At 36.4% G+C, this 14,308-nt stretch overlaps 1 protein-coding gene across 6 annotated transcripts in view; it reads right to left on the bottom strand.

Annotated features, from left to right (window-relative positions):
- Window positions 1-14,308, bottom strand: part of GRAMD1C (GRAM domain containing 1C) — an 87,743-nt gene that overhangs the window by 8,135 nt on the left and 65,300 nt on the right. For 4 of the 6 annotated variants that reach the window (XM_082394707.1, XM_082394710.1, XM_082394709.1 and 1 more), the window contains 6 exons: window positions 9,240-9,377; window positions 6,430-6,548; window positions 4,848-4,990; window positions 3,975-4,078; window positions 2,453-2,629; window positions 1,280-1,337 (listed from right to left, as the gene is read on the bottom strand). In XM_082394707.1, the coding sequence (XP_082250833.1) occupies window positions 1,280-1,337; window positions 2,453-2,629; window positions 3,975-4,078; window positions 4,848-4,990; window positions 6,430-6,548; window positions 9,240-9,377 (739 nt within the window). Of the gene's footprint in view, window positions 1-1,279; window positions 1,338-2,452; window positions 2,630-3,974; window positions 4,079-4,847; window positions 4,991-6,429; window positions 6,549-9,239; window positions 9,378-12,039; window positions 12,175-14,308 lie in introns of those variants that run through there. The other 2 variants (XM_082394712.1, XM_082394708.1) reach the window with 2 other exon arrangements.

Below are 14,308 nucleotides of genomic sequence, written 5' to 3'. Positions count from 1 at the left end.
TCACAGCAGATGCCAAAACAAATTCACATTCACAAAATCACCATTCAGCAGAAATTTCTTCTAGTTCAACTTAGACAAAATTTCAAATCCCAAACATACATTAATTGGATCATATATAAAACGTTACCTGCTAAATAAACTTACTCTGTTGGTTCTCACAATAGTATTTGAAGTGAATGAACGTATCTCATTACACATACATGCAAATACATAGGTGGCATCATATCTCTCTTATTTTTTCTGTTAAAATATTGACTTGCCCTTAAAAATACATCGTATTCACTTTTACCCATCCAGAAGATTTTTCTTGAATGAAAACTAAGGTAGTAGCAAGAAAATCAAATCTATGAAATTATTGTGTCACTGAAATGGGGTATAGATCAACATTTCAACATCTGACTGTAAATCTTCTACAAAGTAATACAAAAGATCACAGATAATATTTACTATTCAAAATTGTCACAGCAAACCAATGGAAGCAGAATATGAAAACCTTTTATAAAACTCAAAGGCACAACAAACATTTTGTATGTTCTGAAATCTATAATTAGAAAAAACAGCTGATATAAGAACTTCATTCCAAAACCCGGAGTGTATCATCCAGTCAGAACTAATTCAATTAAATGTGATGGACTACCTAAGATCCAAGTACAGCCATGGAGATAACAGTAGTCTAAATACGACTGGCTGAGTAGATTCCAGTAGAACACTCTGAGATTCAGACTAATTGCCCCAGTATTTCTCACCCTACAATCCTCAGATTATTTGCATCAGAATAACCTGCACGTGTGTTTTAGAATACTACTGATTCCTGATCCCTACTCAAGACCCACTGACTCGATCTGTAGGACTGGAGCTGGGAAATCTGTATTTCAGCAAGTGATTCTTATGCACAGTAAAGGGTAAGGACCACTGGTCTAATCAAGCAGAGTAAAATAGCATTGTTGAGATTTCATCAGCCTGCATATAAAAATATTCCCTTTAAATTTATGGTACTTCCCTAAAAATCTATGATGGTAGAAACAAATCAGATTAGTTTAAAAAACAAAAACATTTACTGAACGTGTATTTGGTATTCCCTCGAATTTAACAGTTCTTCTGAAAATCATTCAAAAACTATCAGACTGAAGCATATAAAGTTACTGTTTTTGAAGGCCAAAATTGGTCAAATTGTGGTAATTTCTATACAATAATATACAAATATGTTCAAATTCTTTTGGAAACCATTAAAAGATAAGTGAGGGCACAAGCAAACTAAGCATTCAACACAAATACTTACAAAATACTCATCACCACAATAAGGACGGTGTTATAGCTTTCAATTTCCTTTTTCTTTCCTGCAAATTATAAAAAAAGGCTGTATTAGAATCAGGATTGTTTAATTTCATTTGAAAAGTACTGGAAAAGAAGTTTTTTAAGTTATTTGTAAAGACAAAGTGATTTACAGTGAATTCCCTGCACCCCTCTTCTGACTTCTGATATCCTGAGTATTAGTAAACAAATCTACAAGAAGAAACCCTATATCAGTTCTGCAAATTTGGCCTATATTACAGATTAATTTGTTCTAAAATTAAACAAGCAATTCAATATATCATGTATGATCTCTAGCTAAGTTCCATCTCTGCAAATAATATTTGAACTAGTTTTACGTATAATGCTTCCCTCCTTAAAAAAAAACCTTTTTTAATCATCCTCACCTGTTCTCTGTTTCCCAAATTTTGTTGCCAAATTCCAAAATTAAAGAGCTATTAAGTTGAAATGGTAGAAAAACATATTCACACTAAGATGTAAACCTTAGAAAAGGATTTGATAATGTAGAAGGATGAGAAGGTATGACAGCTTTATAGCACTGAGAGGGAGGGAATAACAGTTAGTAGGGGCAAGATGTCTTCAAAATTGAGAGTAGAGATAATAAAAGTCAACTTCTATCTCTGCAGTTTTGCTGGGCTGGCCCTGACAGTACATAAGGATTAAAAGCATACAAACATGGTAGTAGATTCAAGGGTAGAAATCAAATTGTGTACAAATGCTAGGCAGGAAGTTAGTGAGTGAAGCATCCAGCAATAGGGTAAGAGTCGTGGGGACTGGTGACCTGGGGAGAGTGCGCGCTCAGTCAAATGGGGCAGCTGCTACTAAGCTCCAACCACCTGCTGCTACGAACGGATGTGGGTCCAGGGCTGCCAGATCTGAGACTCTATATAAAAATGTCCAAGGTTTAAAATACCATGTGGGCCCAGTAAAATACTTCTACTGGCCACATGCCTGCCATTTTGTAACTGCTCCTTTATACTTATATATTGGTCTTCATTCGACAAACATTATTGGAAAAGGAGAGGAGAAAGGGAGACCTCCTAACTGACGTGTCTTATAAACAAGAGGCATATTTGGCTTCATATAAAGTAAACTTATAAGGGAAAAAAACTTTCATCTCTGTTTACCAGGTAACAGCTACCTGTAATATCCCCTTTGGCATCTAAGCCCAGGTCTCCAGAAGAACGCTGAGAAGAAAGTTTAGCAGCTGTTTCTGCTGTTCTGTTGACTGTTCGCCTTCTCCTTCGTAGGCCACTAAGTTTTCCAGGGTCTTCAATGGACTGATTTACCATAGATTCTTCCGTTAACAAATCTGATTCTAAGAAGAAAAAAATCTTTAGATAGTGGAGAAACCTTCTCAAGTATAAGATACTGGGGGGTTGGTCGTTGTTTTGTTCTCAGTTTGCTTTTTTTTAGACCTTGGTAACTTTCTTTAACTATTACTCAGATTCTTATGGCCTAGATTCAAACTTTACTCTTAATGAAAAGTTTTGGAGCGTACGATGATCCCATAATGAGGCTGCATTATTCTAGGAAGAATGAACTGTATTAATTAATGACAGGATCATCAGAGCAAATTTGCCATGTGCTATATTAAGTATTAATGTAGAGATTTCAGTTATGGAAACAACCCACTTACATTGGATCATTAGAAAGATTTCCAAGATAGATTATAGTACTTGATTGTCAATCTCAAAGGAAGGAGAAGCATATAATAGTTCTAATTTACAATGAGGGTTTGCAAAAAAGGAAGCACTAGTAAAGAAAATCTGCAAACAACCTGTCAATAAAAACCTCATTTTTCACATTTGTTTTAACCTTTCCCTTCACCAGATTTTTCATTAGAAGTTCATTATCTAGTGGCCAAACTCATTTTTGAGTTTCATTTTTCTAGTGATCTGGAGCTTAATCATGAAATAACCAAAGACAAGGAAACAAGGAAAATAAATAATCAACAAGCTGGATGATGAAGCCTTAAATTACCCTGAGTTGATTGGCCACCACCTTTTCTTTAACTAAAATTAATTATGCTCACATATGTATCTATATGTTTTTTCCTCATGTATATTTTAAGGAATATCCAAACAGAACTACATCACCTCCCCTGTCTAGTACCTACCCACCTCCACCAAAACCACACATGTACATGGTACCATTGCTAGGTGGGCCTGCGTAAACCCCGGAGAGCTGCATTGGTAAGGGAGATGTGGGCCTGAGGACGCTCCAGACCTTCGTGGGCACAAGTGCATACTTATGACTGGATTACCCAGTCCCTCACTGCAGTTAGCTTCCTTGGCTCCTTACAGAGGGAGGGAGTGTGACAGCTCCTAACTGTGTGATCTTGGACAAGTCACTTAACCTCTCTGTGTGTTTCAATGGAAAAAAAAAAATAACAGTACTTATATCTCACAGGGTTGTAATGACTTGATATTTATAAAGCACACAGAACAACGTCTGGCATATCATAAGCATTATAGAAGTGTTTGGTAGACCAATGAAAATTAGAAGTTTTGAAATTCCAAGTGGAGTAGTTGGAACCACTTCAGTAGGAGTCATTCCAACATCATCTACCAGTTCCTGCTATGAATCCAAATGAAGAATCCATCCATCCTGTTAATAAATGCCATTTTTACGAAAATAGATAAATCAAGATATTTACAAACCAAGCTGTTTGAAATAGTCCGCCAAGGAACTCCAGGAATTCTTCTCAATTAAAGATTTGACAACGGCCCATGGTTGTTTTTTGTATTTCAAATCTGTTGAAACTCTAATAGATAAGGAAGAAAGAAGAATATTTAATTTACAAAATTTAATTATATTATTAACATTACAATTAGATGTAGGAATGAATTCAGCGGAAAGCCAAAAGGATTCAAAGTCATTAAGACTATTAAAAAAAAAATTGTTCACTGATAATGAATTCTTTAAAAAATTACTGGGCGCTGCTAAAATTTCATCAGCTTGGCATTTTATTTCTTTCCTTTCTCTAACCCTGAATTTTCTTTACGTAAATAGCAACAAAGGCTCAAAATAAATTTTAAATTTCCTAAATGCCTCGTATAAAAAATCTCTAGTGGTCATACATTAGCTGCAAGTCACTACATTAGCTGAGACTAGGCCAATTGTGTGATGGCCCAGCACCACCTTTAACATGCCAACATTTCTGGTCTCCCATCTCAACAGAGCTGTTTACCGCGCCCACCACGTGCTCCTCAAGTCTCCCAGTCCCCTTGCCATTAAACGGGGTCCTGTGACCAGTTCTGGCCACTGGACTGCGAGCACGGCTCTACAGCTCTCTCTTCCAGTGGCAACTGAAGTGACACATATTCTGGATTGTGCAGCCCCGGGAGGTCAAAGCCTTCATCAGCCTGGGTCCTCGAGTAAGGATCCCCGCCCCTCTGCGGACTGCCGGTGGACACGTAAAGCAAGAAATAAAGCTTTGTTGTGTAAGGCTACCACTAAGATTTCGGGATTGATACGTTACCAGCACACAGTGTAGCCTGTCCTGACTAAAACACTCATTTACAGCAGCTCACCTCAACCGGCATTTCTGCTTTGAAGATCGGATGATATAGTATCTGTTCAGAGTATAGAAGTAATCATGGTAGGGGACGTTGTGTGTCAGCACTTCTGAATCTACCAAATAAAATTGTGCTTCCCGACTTTCTTTATACAGTCTCTGTCAAAATAAGATTAAATTTTTTTGCATGTACATGTTTAATACATCAAATTCCTCGCCAATTTAGAGCCTATATACTAGAATTCCTTCTCACAAATTACAAAAAACATGAGAAGCTTATATACAGAGCCAGAAGGGTCACCATGTTGGCTGTGAGATCTATGAATTGAGACAGGACCTGCAGAAATAGTATTTGCTGCCTCTCTGTCATTTCACTGTATAATTGTTTTTTTCCTTTCTTTTAGGCATGAGGAGGAGAAAGGAACTACATAATCTCTCGTGTGTGTTAGTAATTTATAAAGAATTGCAAATGTTCCTGGTAGGGAAACAATTCAAAATTCAATTGAACAAAGCCAGGACCCCAGCCTAAAATTCATCAAAGTTTAACAAAACCACCCTTCACCAAAAATGTGAAGGAAGGAGACAACCAAACAAAACACTGCTTTCCCTAAACAGGATCAGAAGTGGTTGCTGGTCAAATCTTTCTCATTTTCACCTTACCGATTCTGCCCATCCTCTAAGGTTATCAAAGACTCTCCAATTCAAAATACAAAACTTCTCTTAAATGTCTGAAAATCTTTGGAAGAAAAAAATTTAAGTCCTTTTGAACACTGACGGACAAAAACTATGATAGCACAACTAATTCAGATGTTAATAAATATTTTCTAACTTTGCAGAACAGTTATACTATATGTCAACAAAAACTGGCCAAACATAAACCCCACTGTATGACAGTGCCATGCTGGTCACACAGTAGACAGAGCATTAAATATCTTACAATCTCTTCCTCATATGTCACAGAAGCCATCTAGTTATTTGGCCCTAACCCTTGACATGATCCAGTAAATCAGATTCCAGTAGTGTTCTTTTAAAAACCATTTATTATGGAAAAGTTCAAACATATACAAGAGTAGAAATGAACATTATACAATAAACCCTCAAAAGCTCATCAACCAGCTTCAACAATATTAACTCCTGCCCAGTCCTGTTTCATCTGTACCTCTCCCCATGTTCCCTCCCTCTACTCCCATCCTCTGCCTGACTAGATTACTTTTAAAAGACACCCTAGATACCAACATAATTTCATCCAAAAATACATCAGTATATCTCTTTATAAATTCCTCAGTATATCCCTTTAAAAGATAAATATTCTTTTCTTTAAAATATAGCTACAATACCATTATTGCACATAAAAATGAACAATTCGTTAAATCTCAGAAATACCCTTTTACAGTTGGTTTGCCTGAGTTAGGATTGAGTTAATTTGGTTGATATACCTCTTAAATCTCTTTTAACCTGTACACAGTTTCTCCTCTATTTTTTTCCTTGCTGTTTATTTGTTGAAACTGTCCTGTAAATTGGTGACTAGGACCTATGATAGGCATCTTCCCTCTTCCCACATGCACGATTCTTTTGGAATACTGGCAGCATAGACATACCTGCTTTTCAGTGGCCGTGGTGCACTTTCCAGTTAGTGGATTATTAAGGACTATAGTGTAGGTCATGGTTCTCAGTTGGTCACCTCCAGGTTCTACATTCCAAGGGGTAGATACTACATCTAATCACAGCAAATATAAAAAAAGTTAGTTCTAGAAATTTGAGGGGTATGGCTTGGAATGGAATCAAAGAGGGAGTTTTTGAATTATTTCAATTTTTATTTTTGACCAATCCTAACTTCCTTATAACTGTGTTATTAGTTTAACATTAAACAAGAGTAAAATCACATGTTAGGCACTCTTCTTGTATGTGACATATGCCCCATCTCTGATCCATTTACTTCTAAATTGTAGTCTATTAAAAAAACTTTTTTCTTTTCTCTAGAAGATAAAATTAAAAGTCATTTCATCAGTAGGCGTCTTTATAAAGTCCCCAGTACCTAGGAAGAGAAGTAACGGTGCTGGCCTTATTAAACAGAGATAGAACACTTCAACATTTCCATCACTGAGGACAAGACCTTGAATTATGCAGCAATATGATCTGATCCCAACTTGTGGGGAAATCACGTCGATGAGAAATCATGTAGTGTTAATTGCTTATCCGCCGAGATGTTTAATCAAGGAGGGAGCAATGGAATGTAAATAAACTATGTAACCTTTTCTATATGAAGAAAGCTATAGAATAATCTGTCTGCATTTATGGCAAGATCTTGGTCAAAATTCTCTTTTATTTACTTAGCAACAACACAGTGAGTAAAGACACACTTTGAACGGAAATATATCTTTAGAACATAGCACCATACATTAACAAAGGTCCTTTAACAAGCCGAACACTAGGAAAATATAGGTAACAGCATCATGAACTCTATTCAAAGATCTGACTAAGCTGGCTAATGTTGTTGGCACAATGGATTTAGGCAATTAGTATATCTGGCTGCTATTCATCTGTCCTAAAACATAGTTCTCCAGGTAGACATGAATGGCAAGAAGATACAAAATAGATTCAGAACAGATATAATAAGTTAAATATAAGCTACTGAGTGAAAAGAAAGATTTATATCCCTCAGGTATTATACATTTTTAAAACTGGAAGAACTGGAGCTTCCCTGGTGGCGCAGTGGTTAAGAATCCGCCTGCCAATGCAGGGGACATGGGTTCGAGCCCTGGTCCAGGAAGATACCACATGTCGTGGAGCAACTAAGCCCGTGCACCACAACTACTGAGCCTGCGCTCTAGAGCCCGTGCTCTGCAATAAGAAAAGCCACTGCAATGAGAAGCCCGCGCAACGCAACGAAGAGTAGCCCCTGCTCTCCGCAACTAGAGAAAGCCCGTGCGCAGCAATGAAGACCCAATGCAGCCAAAAATAAATAAAATAAATAAATTTTTTTAAAAAACTGGAAGAACTGAAAAAAGTAATGATTTTTAAAAACATGACATTCTTAATATAATCACAAGACTCAATAGCTATCAATTAGAAACTGCTTTGCTACTCTACTATAAATACTAAGGAAAAATTACTCTTTACAACTGAATCTATATCAATGATATAATCCATGAATATGTAATTATGTTTACATAAAAGTTTCAAATAAAGGAATAACATCTAATCGTTAATAAAATGGCTAAATTATAAACTATATTTAAATTGATTGTAGAATAACTTTCTCTTTAACTATGTCAAATGACTCAGCTTATATGGATCTCTGCTACTGCTGATTTCTAATTTTATATAGCAAGCTGAACCACATGCTCCCAAAGTTTCTAAAATATCTTGAAATATTTAGGATAAATTCAATTTCAAATTGACTACAAGCTTATTTGAGATGTTTACCAAAATAGAACTTTTAATACATAATCAATAAAATCTTTTTTATAACTAACTTCCTAACTGGAATTTTTTTTTTTTTTTGGTATTTTCATTAAGGTAGACCATAGACACTGCAATCTCAAATTTCCATGAATTTGCACAGAGAAAACACACACGTGTACCACTACCCAGATCAAGACAGAGAACTTTACCAGCATCCCAGAAGCCCCCTCCCAGTCTTTACCCACCCAATTACCAACAGCAGTTAACTAGTATGCTGATTTTATGTCCCTAAATAACTTTTACCTGTTTTTGAACTTTATATAAAGAAATCATAGTATGTACTGTTTTGTGTCTGGCTTCTTTTGCTTAATATTACAGAATATCAGTAAGATTTACTCATTATTATAAGTAGCAGGTTTTTTTTTTTCATTGCTATACAGTATTCTTTTGTGTGAACATACACAATCTGTTTATCCATTCTATTATTGGTGGATATTTGGGTTGTTTTGAGTTTGGGGGCCATTATAAATAATGCTGCTATGAACACTGCAGTACATGTCGTTCAGAGTACACATGTACCCATTTCTGAAGGTTATATATACCTAATAGTAGAATTGTTGAGTCAGCTTTAGTAGATACTGCCAAACCATTTAGCAAAGTAATTGCACCAATTTATATTCTACTAGAATCCAATTTTTCCACAGTAGAACCATTTTAAAGGTGGTTCAACCCAAGTAAACTGCCACATTAATAAATAAATGGAGTTTTAGTTCTCAAAGGGTCTGAACTTAATTGTAGGTAGGACCTGACTAATTGGACAATTATACTATTTACATGTGATTTTAGCCAAAACACCTAAACACTAGTTTAGATATCACCAAAATAAAATGGAAGCCTGTCTAAATTTTCCCCTTGACAACATAAATCAATTAATATAGGCTCAACCCTCTAAGGATAATAAAATTCTCCCAAATTTATCATTAGATAAGAACACAAGACCAACCTATTATATTTCTAGAACTGGCAAATATCTGCATAAAGCGTGAACTGGTGAACAGCAACTCAAACATTCTCTCAGCACTGATACGAAAAACACGGTTGATATAAAGTCTTCCACGAAGATCTTTCTCAGGAATATTTTCTGGGGAAACAAAAAACATGGAACAAAAAGTGAAGAAATCAGGGAAAGGTAATTTCAAGGTTTTGTTTTGTTTGTTTTGGGCACAAAATGTTTTTTAAATGTGATTACAATGATCAGCACATTACAGGACACTATTAAAACTCTAAATTGGTATTATATACATATGTACTATGTATAACTATACATAATAGTATATAGTAATTAAACTATATATGATCAATAGTTCAGTCAAAACCCAAAAGATATAGAAATATTTAACTTGAATATCAAACTCCTATAATATATCATTCAAAAGAATATTTCACGAATTTCTGTGTCATCCCTGTGCAGGGGCCATGCTAATCTTCTCTGTATCATTCCAATTTTAGTATATGTGCTGCCAAAGCGAGCACTCAAAAAAATATTTCAAGAGTGACAAGGGCAGTACTGAGACACATAGGGTGGTATCTACCACAGCGAATAGCAGGTCCTATTTCTGAATATGCATTCAGTAATTACTAAGTCATGAATGACTCAAATATCTATCTGCTGCACTCACTAACTTACTAGCCTGAACAGTGTTTCAAACTTGACTTAAAGCTCACTCCCCCAAGACAAGTACCACTGTATCCACTACTTACTCTCAATACCACACTTTAAAAGAAATCCTTCGGAAAAGTATTCTTCAAAGCTAAATAAAGCCCAACGGAATATTACATTTTTCTAAGAACTTGACAGCGATAATTATGTTGAAAACTCCTGGTAGCAAATGAAGAAGCAACATCTGCTCACCTCTCCTCATGTTCCCTGGAAACACTGCATAAAAGAGCCCAGGAATCTATGGTGCTTAGCATATGGCAGGTATTGTGCTAAGCACGTTACAAATATTCACTCGTCTTATCCTCACAGCAATCCTGTGAGATAAGAGGTATTAACATCTTCATCTCCATCGTACAGATGAGAAAACTGAGACACTGAGAGAATTGCTGAAACTCGCTGAAGCTCTGTGGCTAGTGAGTGACTGAATTGGAATTTGAATTCACTGTAGCTCCAGAGCACACAAACTAAACCTCTATTTTATAGTTCAAGGAGTTTAACTTAGAAGAATTAAAAGGAAATGAAAAAAAAAAAAGGACATCTAGGAATAGGAGCCTGGTAGAATAAAGGAAATAGAGTAAAGCAATCCAATGTGAAATTTTAATGATTTCAGGACTGGGATTATTTATTATTTCAAGGATTATGCCTGTCAGTACAGAATGACAACTGTGACAAAAGCTCCCCATAGTTCACAAATCAAGCTCTAAGAATTATCTGTGTCAAGCATCTGTCCACGTTAAGCCATGAGAAGCAGTCACTTAAAGTAAAAGATAGTGGTCTAAGAATCAGAAAAACTCTTCTAGCTCTGCCTTCACCCCAGCTATTGGTTTTTCTCCCTCATGAAATGGTTTGTGTCTCCCTATTTTGCTACAGGTGCAAAGAACTTAGGGATATCGGGTAGATACTGATTTACCTTCTCCCTGTAATGTGTAGGCAAAAGCTATTCACTGCAATTTCAAGTAATGGCTCCTTCGGCATAGAAATGAATCACCGAAACTAGGCAATTAACTAAGGTTCTGTGAGGCAACTTCCTAATTAGGCTTGAGAAATAGCTTTTTCTGACATAGAAGTACTACATGTTCATTGTAAAAATAATTCATGTATTCACAAAGAAAGCAAACAAGTACAGGTGATTCTATTAATCCTGCTCATCACCTTCACAGAACTTATCCCAACTTGTAATTATATTTTTATTGGCTTAGTGACTTGTGTATTGTCTCTCTCCTGCACTAGACTCTAAGTTCTATGTGAGCAGGGATCATGTTGATTTCAAACACCTAAGTACATTACATGTTTGGCACACAATAAGTGTTAAATAACTTTCTGAATGAATAAGTGACTATGGAAAACGCAAAAAATCTTAGGGTCTACTTTTATTTATAGGACTTTAAATTTGCAATCATATTTTTAAACTTTTTATTTTTTAATAATTTTAGAGGTACAATTAACTAAACTAGGCTTTATTCCTATTTTTTCCAGTAATGTCCTTTTCTGTTCAAGAACCCAACCCAAAGTCCCATGTTGAATTTAGTTGTTATCTTCTTAGTCTCCTCCAATCTATGACAGTCCCTCACTTTTTCCTTGTTTTTCAGTGCCCTTATACATTTGAAAAGTACAGGTCAGGTATTATGTAGAATGTCCCTCAATTTGGGTTCATCTGAGGGTTTTTTTTTTTCATGATTAGACCGGGGTTTGGATTTTGGGGAAGAATACCACAGAGGTGAAGTACCCTTCTCCTCAAACTCAGGGTGTACACATATCAGCATGACTTATGATGATGTTAACCTTGATCACTTGGGGGTGTCTGGCAGCCTTCTCCACTTCAAAAGTATTATTTTCCTCTTTCCACATTCTATTTGTTAGAAATGAGTCACTAAGTTCAGCCCATACTCAAGGGGAGGAGAATTAAGCTCCACCTCCCGGAAGGGGGAGTATCTACATATATTATTTGGAACTCTGTAAGGAAGACTCGTGCTTGCTCCCCGATTTATATATTTATTCAATCATTGGTATCAGTTTGGACTTATGAATAATTATTTTATACTTTAGGTTATAATGCAGTATTATCATTTATTTTGCTGCTCACATTTTTTTTTGTTCGGCCATTAGAAGCTCTTTCAGGTTGACTCCTATGTCCTTTTGACATGCCTCTTTTTTTCTTTTTCAAGCACTTCTTTATATTCTGGCACTACAAGATGTTCCAGGTTCATTTTGTATATTCCCCAACTGGGCCCTAGAAGCAGCCATTTCTCTAAGGAGTCCTGGAACTATAACTTTTCAAAAGTAAGTTTCCTGTTCACATTTAAGAAGGACATAAATTACACTTATATAAATATTTCAATACAATATCTTCATATTTCATTTAAACTCCATTATTCGATAAAATGTTCTATATCAAGACTGGTAAAACATAATCTGTGGTATTGCTGCTGGAAATTAACAATACTTTTTGTATGTAAATGTGTTTGAGGAAGTAAGGATATGAAACAAACTATTTCCATCTGGGATTATTTTTTTTTATATTTATTTATTTGGCTGTGCAGGGTCTTAGTTGCGGCATGGGGAATCTTTGTTGCGACATGCACGATCTTTAGTTGCGGCATGCATGCGGGATCAAGTTCCCTGACCAGGGATCGAACCCGGACCCCTGCATTGTGAGCGCAGAGTCTTAGCCTCTGGACCACCAAGGAAGTCCCTGGGATTATTTATCTATTAAATTCATGGTACTTTAAAGCTTCCTACCTAAATAACATCACCAATAATATTGCTGGAAATTTATTAAGCTAGCAGGTGGCATTTTAAATGGGGAAAGGAACACTGCTCAAATTAGTAGCAGGTTACTATTTCCAATAAAGAAGAAATACTATTTCAAGCATATAAGTTTGAAAGTGGCCAGTGGAAATCGTGGGAAAATTGAGACATAAATATGAGAAGGACCTGGACATGAATAAAACTGAAACCAGATATTGATAGTATTTTGAGGATGTGTGAAAAATGTATTAGGTAGGTATGCAAGAAAATTAGGTAATTTGGAGTTTAATTGAGTAACTAAGGACACACAATTTGTTTTATCTTCCATTTTCTAAAAATGGGTGATTAGGGCTCATATGCAATACAGAAACTACATCACTATTATTCCTTGTTTATTTCTAGATAAAGACACAGCTTATATGAGTTTTAATGTTATCCTTTAATCATTAACGTTAATTTTATAGGAACTCAATAAAGAAAGTAAGGCTTTTTTTTTAAAGGACCATTCTTATAAAAGAGCAGGTGAGAAAGAAGGGGGGGAAAAAAATCCCCGTTTTGCTGTCACTTACGTGTCTGGCCACTGGGTGCCAGAGTAGATCTTCCTACAGTTAGAGGTTCAGGCAGGCAGGGGATAACTAATTCACAGGACTGCATACCCAAGCATGAATGGTAAGGACACCAAGAGAGTCTAGTCATTCCTGGTGCTCGATTCTTTTTAAAAAAAACTTCCTCTCAACTATCTTTTCAAAAGAACACATCAACTGTCTTCTTAATGCATTCTATGATACTTTAGGGACTTGTTTATTTTTTTTTTTATTTTATTTTTTTTTTAATTTTATTTTATTTATTTATGGCTGTGTTGGGTCTTCGTTTCTGTGCGAGGGCTTTCCCCAGTTGCGGCAAGCGGGGACCACTCTTCATCGCGGTGCGCGGGCCTCTCACTATCGCGGCCTCTCTTCTCGCGGAGCACAGGCTCCAGACGCGCAGGCTCAGTAACTGTGGCTCACGGGCCCAGTTGCTCCGCGGCATGTGGGATCCTCCCAGACCAGGGCTCGAACCCGTGTCCCCTGCATTGGCAGGCAGACTCTCAACCACTGCGCCACCAGGGAAGCCCGGGACTTGTTTATTTTTATTTACGTTTTTAAGAGCGTGGGTTTAGTTTTCATCAGAGATGCTTCAGTGTTTCCAAACCAAGGTTGAACTTGATTTGGATTTGGTTTTCAAGGATTTGGTCTTGGTTTGGTTTTGGATCTGGATTTGATCTTAGATTTGGACTTGATTTGGATTTGACTTAGATTTGCCTTGGATCTAGTTTTGGTTTTCATGGATTTAGTAAACAGCCTTCAGGGGTTCCCAAACCAGGTCTAAGCCGAACAGCAAGTGGACTAGCAAATACAATCCTGCCGGACAGATCCAAAGCACCACAACGTCCCCATCGCCAATATTCTGGTAGGAATATTAATATAACATGCTGGTACAAAAGCAGGTATAGCAAAACTCCACTGGCATTACTCCTTTCTTGAAATTTGAAAGTAGTCACTACCCTAGATCTTTCCCATTGTCTCCTCACTTCACTGACTTCGGTGTCAATAATCTTACAGCTA

Source organism: Balaenoptera borealis, assembly GCF_965194805.1.
Source record: "Balaenoptera borealis genome assembly, chromosome: 5".
Lineage (NCBI taxonomy): Eukaryota > Metazoa > Chordata > Mammalia > Artiodactyla > Balaenopteridae > Balaenoptera > Balaenoptera borealis.
This window is presented reverse-complemented; position numbering and strand designations above follow the sequence as displayed.